At 43.8% G+C, this 13,660-nt stretch overlaps 1 protein-coding gene across 1 annotated transcript; it reads right to left on the reverse strand.

Moving 5' to 3' along the window:
* Positions 1 to 600: 600 nt before the first annotated feature.
* LOC125546942 lies at positions 601 to 12,551 on the reverse strand. Its single transcript, XM_048711028.1, has 6 exons — positions 12,408 to 12,551; positions 12,347 to 12,362; positions 12,155 to 12,262; positions 10,855 to 11,882; positions 1,477 to 1,539; positions 601 to 846 (listed from the first exon to the last, which is right to left on the reverse strand). Exons 1-6 carry the CDS (start codon positions 12,549 to 12,551, stop codon positions 601 to 603), a joined length of 1,605 nt encoding a protein of 534 aa, XP_048566985.1.
* Between the last annotated feature and the right edge of the window lie 1,109 nt (positions 12,552 to 13,660).

Raw genomic sequence — 13,660 nt, forward strand, 5'->3', positions numbered from 1 at the left:
GTTCTGGTTCTTGGTACAGGCAGCGAGCTCCTTCACTGGGTGGACTGATGGGCAGGGCGTGAAGTAATTCAAAGGCCGGTGCCTTATAGTGAGTGTTATCGGTCATCCAGTCCAAGACCCAGGTGTTGATATCTTCAGGATCACTTGTGATATGCAGTGTAGCGTAGAACTGAAGAATAAGCTCTTCATTCCAATCAACAATGTCAGAGCAAAAGTTGAGGAGGCCTGCATCATGAAGCACACCGAGGACAAGAGAGAAACAAGGCAACGATTCCATGTCCACATGAGGAATATGCTCATGGTAGAAGATTTTGTCCTTGTTGAAAAGCAGTGAAGAATAGAAGTTGGCCTGGCTTGCAGTCCAGAAACGCTTCCTCCTTAGACGAGTAGAGTCATAAGGGTTGTAGTCAGTGAAGAATACATGCTCGCCAAAGAAGTCATCATCCTTGAATTTTTGTTTCTTCGAGAAGGGATCCTTTGGCTTGGGGTGAGGAGTGTCAGTCAATTGCATCACAACCTCAGGGATCTCGATCTCAGGTTCCGCAGGCTGAGGAATTTCAGGTTCTTCTTCAGTGGCAGCCTGGGACTTCAATTTTTCATTTACATTTCTTCAGCACTAGTGGCTAAAATTTCTTCATGAACAGATGGGGTTGCATGTGGTTCATCAGATCCCATTTGTACTTCAGTAGCTACAGGGGACTGAGGAATTTGTTGAAGCAGTGTGAACAGAGGAGAATTAGGGTGCTGACTTTCCCAAAAGTCATCATTCATCACTGGTGTAGTGCTTCCAATGTCCACATGTTCTTCTTCATCCATTTCTTCAACACCGGCCTCTTCAGCAGTGAACTAAGGCATGGGCGATGAGATAAGTGGGGTTGAAGGGATTTCATCCACTTCAATTTCTTCATCCAACTGCTCTAACGAAGCAGTAGAAGGAATGTCATCATCTGATCCGCTTGGGATCATGTATTCTTCATCAAAAGGAATAAGGTCCTTTGATGGCATGGATGAGACAGGAACAACATCAATTGGATTGTCATAGGAACTTGTCAGTGGCTTCATTTTCTTCGGAGCTGAAGAATCTGATGCAGTTGATGCCTTCCTTTTCTTCACAGTTGCACGCTCTGCAGCCTTGTTCTTCTTTGCATCTGATGCAGATGGAAGGATTGGAGTTGGTGTAGGCGCAGGAGGAACAAAGGAATTTGGTTGAATTTCTTCAGGCGCAACTGATGCAGTTGCCCTGACTTCTTCATTTTCTTCAGGCACAACACTAGTGGTTGCCCTGGCAATTTCATCATCGGCTGGAATGCAGTCATCAACCCTGGAATTAGCATTTTCTTTAGCAGCCTGAGTGTCATCAGCGGTGCTGGCATATTCTTCAGTAGGCTGAGCAGATGCAGCAGCCTGAGGAATTTCTTGTTGCGATTGGGAAGCAACAGTGGAGGTGAAGTTGTCAGCGAGTCTCACAAAACGAACCTTGGCTCCCAGCCAATCAGCATGGTATGCGTTAAATTCATCACTGAGCTTCTTGATTTCAGACTGCATATTGACGAGTTCTTCAGTTGTCATAGAGACAAAGTTTTTCTTCAGGAAGCGCTCCTTTTTGTACTGCGCTTTCTTGATTTGCCTGGCCTTTTCAAATTTCCATTTCTCTTCTTGAATGAAGTGAGTCAACATATGACTTTGGCCAGGAGTCAACTTGAAATCAGGCATGGGAGTGTTGGGGTCCTTGTGCCAGAGATCAATGTAATCAAGGATCAACTTTGGATCCAAAAGAAGAGGCACACTTGTGCCTTTGGCTCTAGCGGCCCTGACTTGTTTGTCCCTGATGATTTCAGCAAGTTCTTCATCATCAGCTTCGTCTTCATCAGACGGTACTTGAAAAGCGACCTGCTTCTTTTGAGGACTTGGTCGAGAGCCTCGTCCAGCAGTTGCCTTGGTCTTCAACAAAGTGGGACCAATTGAAGAATGCAGTGGTGCTGAGGAACTAGCAGATGCTCCTGAGGCAATAGAGATGCCTGTTTTCCTTTGGCACGTGGTGAGATGCACAGGTGCAGAGGATTTGGTCGGAGCAGCTGAGGACTTTGGAGGAGCAGGTGAGGGTTGAGGAATTTGCCGTGAGGGATTTGAAGAAACTGGCTGTGAGGGCATAGCTGAGGAACTTGGCCGAGAGGGCATTTGAGTAGAAGCACTTGGCTTATGAGCCGACTTCTTTGGCATAGCCTTCTTGGGCTTACTTGCAGAGGCCTCAGCAGAGGCAGCAGCAGCAGCATCAGAGTCTTCATTGAATTTCCTCACCGCTTCCTTAGCAACTCTGGCAAGCTTGGTCTGGCGCTTGGCCCATTCATTAGGATAATCCTCACCATGCTTGAGGCTGGTAGGATCAGCTTCTTGGCCAGGCGCCAACGGAGGTCTTGGGCATGGAGGATCAAGATTGAATTACTTCATATACTTGGGAGTGACATATCTGTATTCCCTCCATTCCCATGCCCATCTCCTCTCTATTCTTTGGATGCGCACTTTGCGCTCATTCTTGGTTTCCTTTCCATGAGTGGCCTCATCAAGAGTGCAATAATCCTTGTATATGTCCTCAGGGATTTCAAACGCACTGTTGACTTCCAACCTCTTTCCTCCCTTTTGAGGTTTCTTGCCATGTGCCATTTTCTTCAGCTGAGGGTTTTTAACAATTGAGTTCTCTGAAGAGGTATGCAAGTTTTCTTCGAGGAACGCTGCAAATGAGTTAAGTTGATTAGAACCTAATGATTCAGCAGCACACATGAGTACTTGTGAACAGAGTATAGGTGCGAAGAATTTGGAGAGGTCATATGCGTTCTCATAAGTTTTTGCAAAAAGAACAAGTTTGAGGAAATTGACCAGATGAGTCTTGAAGAATTTCACTAAGCATTCTTTGACTTAGGTTCCAGAGTTGTACAGATTTGAAAATCCACACAATTGAGGAATCTTGAAGAAAAATGTTTCTTAGAGAAATAGATCAAGAACAGATGATATGTGAGGTGTTTAGTGTGTGAAGAGTTGAGGAATAAACACCTTTTGAAGATTTGAAGAAAACATCAGAATCAACAAGGGCAGTAAAAGTAACTTTTAATTGCCGTTGACGAAGAACACGACAAACTAGGAAGTATATATTTGAAGCTCGTCGGTTCAGATCTTCCACGCCCTAACTTGGCTGAGGAAGACAGCTACGGCGACGGCGGAGTGAAGAAATCCGCCTCCGGCATGAGTACGGCGGCGACGAGGTCGAGGCAGTGAAGCTCTTCCTCACTGGCGACAATGGAGGTAGCGGCGGCGCTAGGGTTGGGAAGCTCGAGCGAGGGAGTGAGATCGAGCGGAGTAAAAGTGAAGTGAGGAAGGGAGAGGGGTACTCATAGCCGAAGTGAAAAAACCACTCGCCCGAGGAAATAGGACAAACATGCCCCTGACCTTTCTCATTCGCTTGACATGTGTCACCCACGTATAGAGAGGTGACGATCGTGTCCGATCATGGGTGAATAGGTAAACATCACATAGAATGCGGAACGGTTTGAGCGGCAAAGCCGAAAATTTAGATAAGATAGGTTTTAATGTTCCGTTCGCAATTTCTTCAGCTAGCAAGAACACAGTGAAGATTTTGAACGAGCTTCAAATAGAACTCACATGAAGAATTTGTGAATAGACTGGGTTGAGTTTAGCATAGAGGGGGAAGGGTCCAATCACATTCACTTAGCAGAACAAGCAACTTGAAGAAATAGCAATAAGTGAATGCTGTAGAGGACATAAACACACACACACACACACACACACACACACACACACACACACATATATATATATAGCCAATGAAGAAAAATGACAGAAATGGTGAAGACAATGCAAGTTGAAAAACAACTAAGGAATTTCAAAGAACTATGGAAAAACTCAATTGAAGATTTTCAACATTTTGTGGTGGCGTGACCCACCGTATAAGAATGATGATTTCAGACACCGCGTACAATTGTCGTAGGGTTCTGAGAATCAAATTCTTCTTTAATTTCTTCACACTTAGAGTGTTATTCTTCATTAATTGAAGAAAAACGTTTCTTCATGTGTTGCACATCTAAGTCATCAATTTTGCATAAGTGTTAGGATGAGTGTCCTTTTCAAAGAACATTCGAAGATTCTAGGATATTTAGCTCACACCGCAACTTGCTAAATCTCTTCTCATCCAAGGGCTTAGCGAAGATATCGGCTAGCTGTTCTTCAGTCTTCACATGCTCAATAGAGATGTCTCCCTTCAACACATGATCGCGAAGAAAATGATGACGAATCTGAATGTGCTTTGTCTTCGAGTGCTGATCTGGGTTATGAGCAATCTTGATGGCACTCTCATTGTCACAGTAGAGTGGCACATTCTTCACGTTGATGTTGTAGTCCTTGAGTGTTTGATTCATCCATAGTAGTTGAGCACAGCAAGAACCAGCAGCAATGTACTCAGCTTCAGCAGTACACAGTGATACGCAGTTCTGTTTCTTCGAGGACCAACAAACCAAGGATCGTCCGAGGAAATGGCATGTGCTAGATGTTGACTTGCGGTCCACACGATCACCAGCATAGTCAGAGTCTGAAAATCCAATGAGATCAAAAGCCGAGCCCTTGGGGTACCACAATCCAAGTGTTGGTGTGTGAGCTAGATATCGAAGAATATGCTTCACAGCCTTATGGTGTGATTCCTTCGGTGTAGCTTGAAATCAGGCACACATGCAAACACTAAGCATAATATCTGGCTTAGATGCACATAAGTACAATAAAGAACTTATCATGGAGCAGTATAACTTTTGATCGAAGTCAATACCATTTTCATCAGTGCATAGATGACCACTAGCACAAATGCCCGTGCATTGCAACGGGAGAAATTTTTAGAATCCCATGTTAATTACACTCAACGGACCCACATGTCATCTCCAACCTTTTCTCACATTCTGCTCCACTTTGTCCCTCCCCCCCCCCCCCCTTTCTTCTCTCATTAAATCTATATAATTATACCCACAGCCTATGAAAAGCATGAGAATCTCTCCGGTTTTTTCTCTCATCAAATCAATCATGTTTAATTACCATAAATCCCTTTTAATTACCCTCAACATGTACCACACCTTATTTGATCTCTAGCGGCTCCTTGCTTTTTGAAGCAAGTCTCGGCCGTATAACAATTAGTGAAGTTTTATTTCAAAAGGCGAGGTGGTACTAATTACTAAAGGAACCCTTCATCTAACACAATCATCATCTAGACCAGTTGGCTAGTTGTTATGTCGTTGGGAGGCAAGGTGGGCTTTTGGTTCGGCTCGACTTTTTGTTCCAATCTTGGAGGCCGAGTGCAACGGTCGCTACAATATGGAATAGTCCCACCTCGTTGAACCGGCCAAACTAACTGGAGAAAACATACGAACTAAAATAATACGATCAAAGCGGAACGAAACCAAGAATATTGCCTTGTTTTATTAGTATATATATATATATCACCGCATTGTCTTCCTCGACGCTGACCCACGGGGCTTGAAGGCCTGCCTCGCCGCTTTCGATTACAACATGCACACTTCCTTGCAGGCATAGCACGCCGACAACAGTTGGCCCCAACGCCGCCGACGTCAGTAGCGTTGACGCTTTGTTTTATTAGTAGGTATGTGTGTTGCAATGGGAGAAAACAAAAAGTTGGTTATGTCAATAAAACATTCTTATGAACATGTAATCTATAAAATTTCCTGGTGAATAAAAATATAAGAAAAGAGAAACTTATCAATTATGTATATGCGGAAAAATGATCTATGGCCTGGATATGATAATTTAGATTTCGATCAGTACCCAATTAAAAGGAGGGTAAATTGCAAAAATTCACCTCTGTCAGCTCGCAAAGTTCAGCGAATGGAGAGTTTTGCCCACACCATTCTTATTGGGGCTAATTTGAACAAACATCAAAGTTTTGGAGTCTCCACCTGCAGTGCCTTGTGCATTAGTACCAGCCAATCATTTGCTCCATCCACGTACACATATGTATCAACCAGCACCATGCGCCATTGTCAGAAGAAACTAATTAAACAGAAGGGTTAGCTTGGAGACATGGTGAAACTGCAATTATCTTAGTTGCAGGCATAAATTAATATTCAATGTCATTACCTTTGTTGCCTGCATACTGCGGGGCTGTTTGGATCGTGGCCTTGAGATGTCGTGCCAAAAATTTGGTGGTTGACTCTACATTGGTTGCTCGTTTGGATGGAGGCCAATTTTTGGTAAGCCTAGGTCTCCACAGCGGTCCCAGTTCAATTCCCAGCCAAAATTTTGGCAAGGCATGGGTTGGCAAATTCTGCGCCAATTATTTGGCGTGCCCGCGATTGGCAGGGCGGGCGGTGGCGCAAACCAAACAGCCCTTGCATACAGAAATATGGGCGCCAAAGAGTAGCTCTCATCTTGGCAGTCCTCGTGCTTGTAATCTGTTGGGAACTATCAAAAAGCATGTGAACACATCAGGGAAACATCAAAGCGGGTTCTTTCATATTTTTATTCTGCGTACCTGATCTACTGACATCATCACGCCATGTAACTTGGTTCCAATATGAGTTCAGGTGAGGACACCTTCATTAGCCCAAAGATAAAGACAGCCAAAGCAATTAACATAGAAAGCCTGTATCTGGTAGCCAAGCGAGACCTACAGGAGCATCGAGGTGCATGGATTGATCAAGAAGTTGGGGGCGTGTTGAGCAGGTCAAACGCTACTGACGTCGGCGGTGTTGGGGCCAACTATTGTCGGCGTGCTATGCCTGCAAGGAAGTGTGCATGTTGTAATCGAAAGCGGCGAGGCAGGCCTTCAAGCCCCGTGGGTCAGCGTCGAGGAAGACAATGCGGTGATCTAGGCTGCAAATTTAGCTGCCGCAAAATCCTTTCTCCGACGATTTAAATTAGTGCTTTATACTGGATATAGACATCACAAAGTCAGAATAGGCCTTCTTAGAGATGAACCATATATTAAAATATTATACTAAAAGATTAGATATGCACGCAAGGATTGTTTTAAAGATTTATCACTATATGAAGAAAATAACACGGTAAGATGCAACGCTAGCTTTTTAGTTCCTCACTGATACCGAGCATTTGCAGCAGGTTGTAGCCAACAAGCTCATTTTCTTCCCCTGTATCTATCTTCCAATCTAATCAACATCTGACTTGATTAGTCACTGGGTCATCTCTCTGTTTGTAGTTTATATTGACCAAGCAAAGGGCATATTAGATGCCATTCACAGAGCTTCAAAGTGGAGGTAGGGCCAGCGATTGATGGGAGAGAGAGCGCACAAGCTGCAGGTGCCCCAGCCCCTCAACGGGGCCGCAAGGATCAAGGATCGAGCCGCTGCTGCACCCCTGTTGCCGGTGAAGGAGGTAGTACGAGCACATGGCCGCACGCTGCTGCTGGATCTCACCTCCATGGATCAGAAGAGATAGTAGGCACAGACGACCCTGAGCCATGACCAATACTCCAATAGCACCCATCATGGCTCGGGACGACAACCACCCTCGTTGGTCCTGCAGCCGAGAGCGACACGCGCGGGGCCGCGGGCGGATAAATCTTCCTCTACTCCGTCACTTGACCTCAGCGGCACCTCTCATGAACCTACCTCGCCAGGATCCCCGGCGACCACGCCTCGACGACGACGGGTTAGATCGAGGGATCAACTTTGTTTTATAGTAGCGGTTTTCTTTTCTTTAGAAAAATAGTTGTGGTTTCCTTTTTTAGGAAAATACGGGTGGTTTTCCTACTTGTATAGGAAACCGACGCTATGACTTTCAACTCAGCACGTTACATGGTGTGATGGTAAGCCATGTATTCTATATTCTGTATAGGTCTCGCGTTCGACTCCCCAAGTTTCTACTCCTCGTGTTTTCTCGGCCCATAAGTGAAGCTAGCGTTCGCGTGACCCAGTGCTAGCAGCCGTTCGACAGGAACTTGTGGCCCATAATTCGCGTGCAGCCGTTCGGTGAACTTGCGGCCCATAATTCGCGTGGTCCAGTGCTAGCGATGGACAAAATTTAGTACCACCTCGAATATGTTTTAAATTCAAACTAAAAGCGTAAAATCACGGGAAGAAGCGTATTGTGACGGTGAACCCATGGAGTCAATCCGTGCTTTATTATTAGGGAAAGATTTGTGGGCATAGGGATTTTGACACCTTTGCAATCTTGCATGCCGAACTTCCTCAATACATCCTTGAGGTATTTCTCCTGAGATATGAATATGCCATTGCGCTGTTGATGAATATGAAGACCTAAGAATAATTTCAATTATGCCATCATAGACATTTGATATTCTTCACTCATCATATAGGCAAATTCATCACTATAACGTTGGTCAGTACAGCCGAAAATGATATCATCAACATATATTTGGCACACAAACAATTCACCATCATAAGATTTAGTGAAAAGAGTTGGGTCAAGTGAACCGGGTTTGAAGCCTTTCTTCATGAGGAATTCCTTCAAAGTATCATACCACGCCCGTGGGGCCTGCTTGAGGCCATAGAGGGCCTTATTGAGTCTGAAGACTTTGTCAGGATGCTTTGGATCTTCAAAACCTAGGGGTTGAGCAACATATACTTCTTCCTCAAGCTTACCATTGAGGAATGCACTTTTCACATCCATTTGATATAAGATGATATCATGATGGTTAGCATAAGCAAGTAATATGCGATAGCCTCAAGTCTAGCAACAGGTGCAAAAGTTTCATTGAAATCAATTCCTTCAACCTGTGTGTAGCCTTGAGCTACAAGCCGTGCCTTATTCCTCACCACAAGGCCATTTTCATCTTGCGTAGATCCACTTTGTGCCGATGATATTGTGCTTGCGAGGATCTGGACGTTTAACTAGTTCCCAGACGTTGTTGAGCTCGAATTGATGTAATTCCTCTTGCATAGCTTGAATCCACTCAGGCTCCAGAAATGCTTCATCTACCTTAGTGGGCTCTGTGATAGAGACGAAAGCAAAGTGCCCACAAAAGTTAGATAAATGTGAAGCTCTTGAGCGTGTGAGAGGACCTGGAATGTTGATGTCGCTGATGATTTTCTCAATTTTCACTTCATTTGCAACGCGAGGATGAGCGGGTTGACGTTGAGGAATTTGATCAGCATTTTCTTCAGCACCATTTTCCTTAGGTGCATCAGCATGACGTTCCTCATGTTCTGGAATGACTTCTTCAGCGGATTCTTCAGTAGGAATGACATCCTCAGTAGCCTTGAACTTAATAGATTCCTTAGGAGGTATTCCATCTGTCACAGGAGGTAGGTGCTCTCTTTGCGAGCCATTAGTTTCATTGAACTGCACATCTACAGTTTCAACAACCTTGTGGTGACAGGTGTTGAAGACTCTGTAGGTGTGCGAGTCCTTACCATAACCGAGCATAAAACCTTCATGTGCTTTTGGTGCAAATTTAGAACTGTGATGAGGATCTCTAATCCAACATTTAGCACTGAAGACTTTGAAATAACTCACATTGAGTTTCTTGTCAGTGAGGAGTTCATATGCAGTCTTCTTGAAGAATTTGTGAAGATATACCCTGTTGATGATGTGGCACGCAGTATCGATTGCCTCAGGCCAAAAGCGAGGAGGCGTCTTGTACTCATCAAGCATAGTGCGGGCCATCTCAACAAGATTCCTGTTCTTGCGCTCCACGACGCCATTTTGCTAAGGAGTATAAGGAGCAGATAACTCATGAGTAATACCGAGTTCATCAAGATAGTCATCAAGACCAGTGTTCTTGAACTCAGTTCCATTATCACTTCTGATGTGCTTGATCTTCACACCAAAGTTGGTTGAAGCCCTCGATGAAAATCGTTTGAAAACTTCCTGCACTTCAGTTTTGTAAGTGATGATATGGACCAATGTATATCGAGAATAATCATCAACAATAACAAAGCCATATAAGGATGCAGCATTAGTAGATGTGGCATAGTGAGTAGGGCCAAAGAGATCCATGTGAAGTAATTCAAATGGTCGAGAAGTAGTCATGATAGTCTTTGCTGGATGCTTGGCCTTGGTCATCTTTCCAGCTTCACAGGCTCTGCACAAGTGATCCTTGAGGAATTTGACATTTTCAATGCCAATGACATGCTTCTTCTTCGCGAGCGTGTGCAAATTCCTCATGCCAGCATGACCAAGTCGACGATGCCATAGCCAGCCTTCTGAAGCTTTTGCAAGTAGACATGTAGCAGGTTGTGGTCCTGTAGAGAAATCAACAATATACAAATCTCCTCTCCTAAAGCTTTCAAAGACTTTGGAATTGTTAGCTTCCATGATCACAACACAACGATACTTGCCAAAGACAACAACCATATCAAGATCACAAAGCATTGAGACAGACATGAGGTTGAACCCTAAGGACTCGACAAGCATGACTTTGTCCATGTGTCGATCCTTTGAGATTGCAACCTTACCTAGACCCAATACCTTGCTTTTGCCTTTGTCAGCATAGGTGATATGCTTCAGATGTGATGGAGATAAAGCAGTGTCCATCAATAAGCTCCTGTCACCAGTCATATGATTTGTACATCCACTATCGAGGACCCACTCAGTGGCTTTGGGTTGATCATCCTACAGATGAATTAGTGCAACTTACGAACTCATATACTTCAGCGGTGAAGAATATGGTATCAATTTCATGAGATCAATTTCATCAAGAAATAGAACAGTTAAAGCAGTATGAGGACGTGAGAAATGAAAATTCATTTCTTCATGATTAGCTTGCGTCCTTTCAAGCACATTCAGGTCTCCAGCAAATTCTTCAGATGATTAAGTTCGTCTGGAGACCTGATCATGCATAAGAGATTAGTTCTTTTTCTTCACCACCCACATCTGAAGGGGTGGCAAAGAGTTCATCATTCTACAAGCTCCATAAGAGAAAGGTGGCATATATGCCAATCCACTTCGTTTCACATAAGAGGGGTTAGGGTAAGCATAGGAGTAAGGAGAGAAATTCTTTGAGGACTTATGAGCATAATGATTTGAAGAATAATGCACATATCCATAATCCTTAGATCTTCCCTGTGAAACACACGGGTTAGCACGATGATGTTCATATGAGGACTTTGATCCTTTTGAGGAATTCGATCCATGTGAGGAGTTTGGTCCGTATGAGGACTTGGATCCATATGAAGAATTTGGTCCATATGAAGAACTTGATCTGGGGTTCCTATTCTTCACAGGTGGTGTCATGATGACATTCACCTGAAGATTTTCAAGGCACCTTTTGGGAACCCAGATTTTCTTCATAGGAGGACTGTTCCTGCAGTTAGTGCCAACATATCTAGCAAATACTTCACCATTCTGATTTTTGAACAGTTTATAGTTGGAGTCAATTGACTCATCAGAAGAATATGAAGATTCACATGTAAAGCCAGATAAAGTAGATGGATCCACTGAAGGTCCCTTTGCAGCAAACCATGAGGTTTTGGGATACTGCTCAGGTTTCCAGTAGGTCCCATCAGCATTGATTTTCCTCTCATAGGCAATACCCTCTTTCCTAGGGTTCCTGTTGAGGATCTGCTTTTTAAGCATGTCACAAAGAGCCTGATGCCCTTTGAGGCTTTTGTATATACCTATCATATACAATTCCTTTAGCCCTACATCATCAGTGATACTAGCAATGTCCTCAGATGAGGAATTAGTGATAGCAGAGGTAGTTGAAGAATTTGCAGCAATGGAAGTATTTGAGCATTCAGGTGAAGAATTAGCAGTTTCACGTTCAATGCACTTCAAACATGGAGGAACAAATTCATCCTGAGTAGCGCTGATCTGTTGAGCAAGTAATGAATCATGCTCCTTCTGAAGATCTTCATAACTCACTCTTAACTGCTCAAGATCTTGCTTTCTTTGAAGAAATTCATAAGAAAGCTTCTCATGATCAGATAGGGAGTGTTATGATGACTTTGAAGGGTGTCAAACTTAGACTGAAGTCTCTGAAGACTATCAGCCAAAGCTTTCGACTGATCCATTTCTTCACCCAACATATCATCGTTTTTATCCAGCATGTATTGAACTTTTTCCAAAGCTCTTTGTTGTTTAGTGGCAAGGGAAGCAAGTTTGACATAACTGGGTCCAAATTCATCATCACTTGACTCAGATAAGTAGCAATTAGTTACCTTAGCACCTTTTTCCATAAGGCATGGTGCAGAGGATGATGACTCTAGATTAAAAGTCATAGCCTTGCGCGATTCCATGAATTCTTCGAACCAGGGATCATGGTGAGATCGATGACCTTCATAGACCTCAGAAAGTCAGTCCCAGATGAGTTTCGCATGGCTGAGATGCATAACGTTCCTGAACTGATTTTGTGACAAGCTGGAGAAGATGATGTCCTTCGCCGTGAGGTTGAGAAGTGTGTATTTGCGAATATCATCAGCCTCCAGCATCTTGCATAGGTCAGTAAGACCAATCTCGGTGACGGTCCAAAGTTCACTGTTCATCGCCATAAGGCGCTTCTTCATCATGGCCTTCCACTTGGGATAATCATGACCGTCAAAGATGGGGTAAGTCACAGTCTTCATTCCTGTGGTCGACATAACTAAAACACCAGGTGGTTAAACCAAAATCACACAGAACAAGGGAGTACCAAGCTCTGATACCAATTGAAAGTGCGTTATATCGACTAGAGGGGGGTGAATAGACGATTTTTATGAAATCTTCACTGAGGAATTTCAGGGTGAGGAAATTCCTGAGTGAAGAACTACTTGCAGCGGAATAAGTACTCAGAAGTAAACATAACAGAACATGAGCATGGTCTTCATGATGAAATGAAAAACAAGCACAGAGTACGAAAAGCGTAAACATATGATAACACAGGATAAAGACAAAACAGACTGGAGAAATTGAACTAAGGAAATAGAGAAATACTTCAGTCAAAGTCTTCAAACAGATATGAACAAGCTCAAAACACAGAAATGAGGAAATGAAAGGGTTGAGGAAATGGAACCAGGTAGCTTGGTGAAGACAAAGATTTGGTAGACCAGTTCCAACTGCTGTGACAGTTGTACGTCTGGTTAGGGCGGCTAGGTATTTAAACCTGAGGACACAGTCCTGGACACCCAGTTCTGAACACGCAGTCCAGAACACTCAGTCCTCACCGTATTCCCCTTGAGCTAAGGCCACACATACCTTGCCCAATCACTTGTGGTAAGTCTTCAAGTGACTTCCAAACCTTCACAGACTCGGTCACTCAGCAATCCACAATTTCCTCTTGGATGCTCTAGACCATGACGCCTAACCGTCTGGAAGATGCACAGTCTTCAAATGTAACAAGCGTTGGATCCACCCAGGATCAATCTCTTCAGTGATGCTCAATCACTTTGGGTTTGTAGGTGTTTGGGTTTGGGTTTTCCTCACTTGATGATTTTCAGTCAAAGTCCTCGAAGGATGGGATGCTCTCAAATGACAAGTGTTAGTTTCTCTCAGAGCAGCCAACCAGCTAGTGGTTGTAGGGGGCGGCTATTTATAGCCTAGGGAGCAGCCCGACATGATAAGACATAAATGCCCTTCAATGATATGACCGTTAGGTGGGTAGATATTTTGGGACAGCTGGCGCATAGCACAACAACGGTCGGATATTTGAATATCAAATTCCTCAGGGCTATCATGTTCCTCACTGTGTAGGCAATCC

Source organism: Triticum urartu, chromosome 3 (assembly GCF_003073215.2).
Source record: "Triticum urartu cultivar G1812 chromosome 3, Tu2.1, whole genome shotgun sequence".
Taxonomy (NCBI): Eukaryota; Viridiplantae; Streptophyta; class Magnoliopsida; order Poales; family Poaceae; genus Triticum; species Triticum urartu.

Bases quoted from the DNA above. Each gene is read 5' to 3' on its own strand.
- LOC125546942 (XM_048711028.1), bottom strand. From the start codon at position 12,551: ATGAAGACTGTGACTTACCCCATCTTTGACGGTCATGATTATCCCAAG. The intron at 1,540-10,854 runs GTGGTGAAGAAA...GTCAATATGCAG, and splicing joins TGCCACCCCTTCAGATGTGG to TCTGAAATCAAGAAGCTCAG. The intron at 847-1,476 runs GTTCGTTTTGTG...CCCATGCCTTAG, and splicing joins CTGATTGGCTGGGAGCCAAG to TTCACTGCTGAAGAGGCCGG.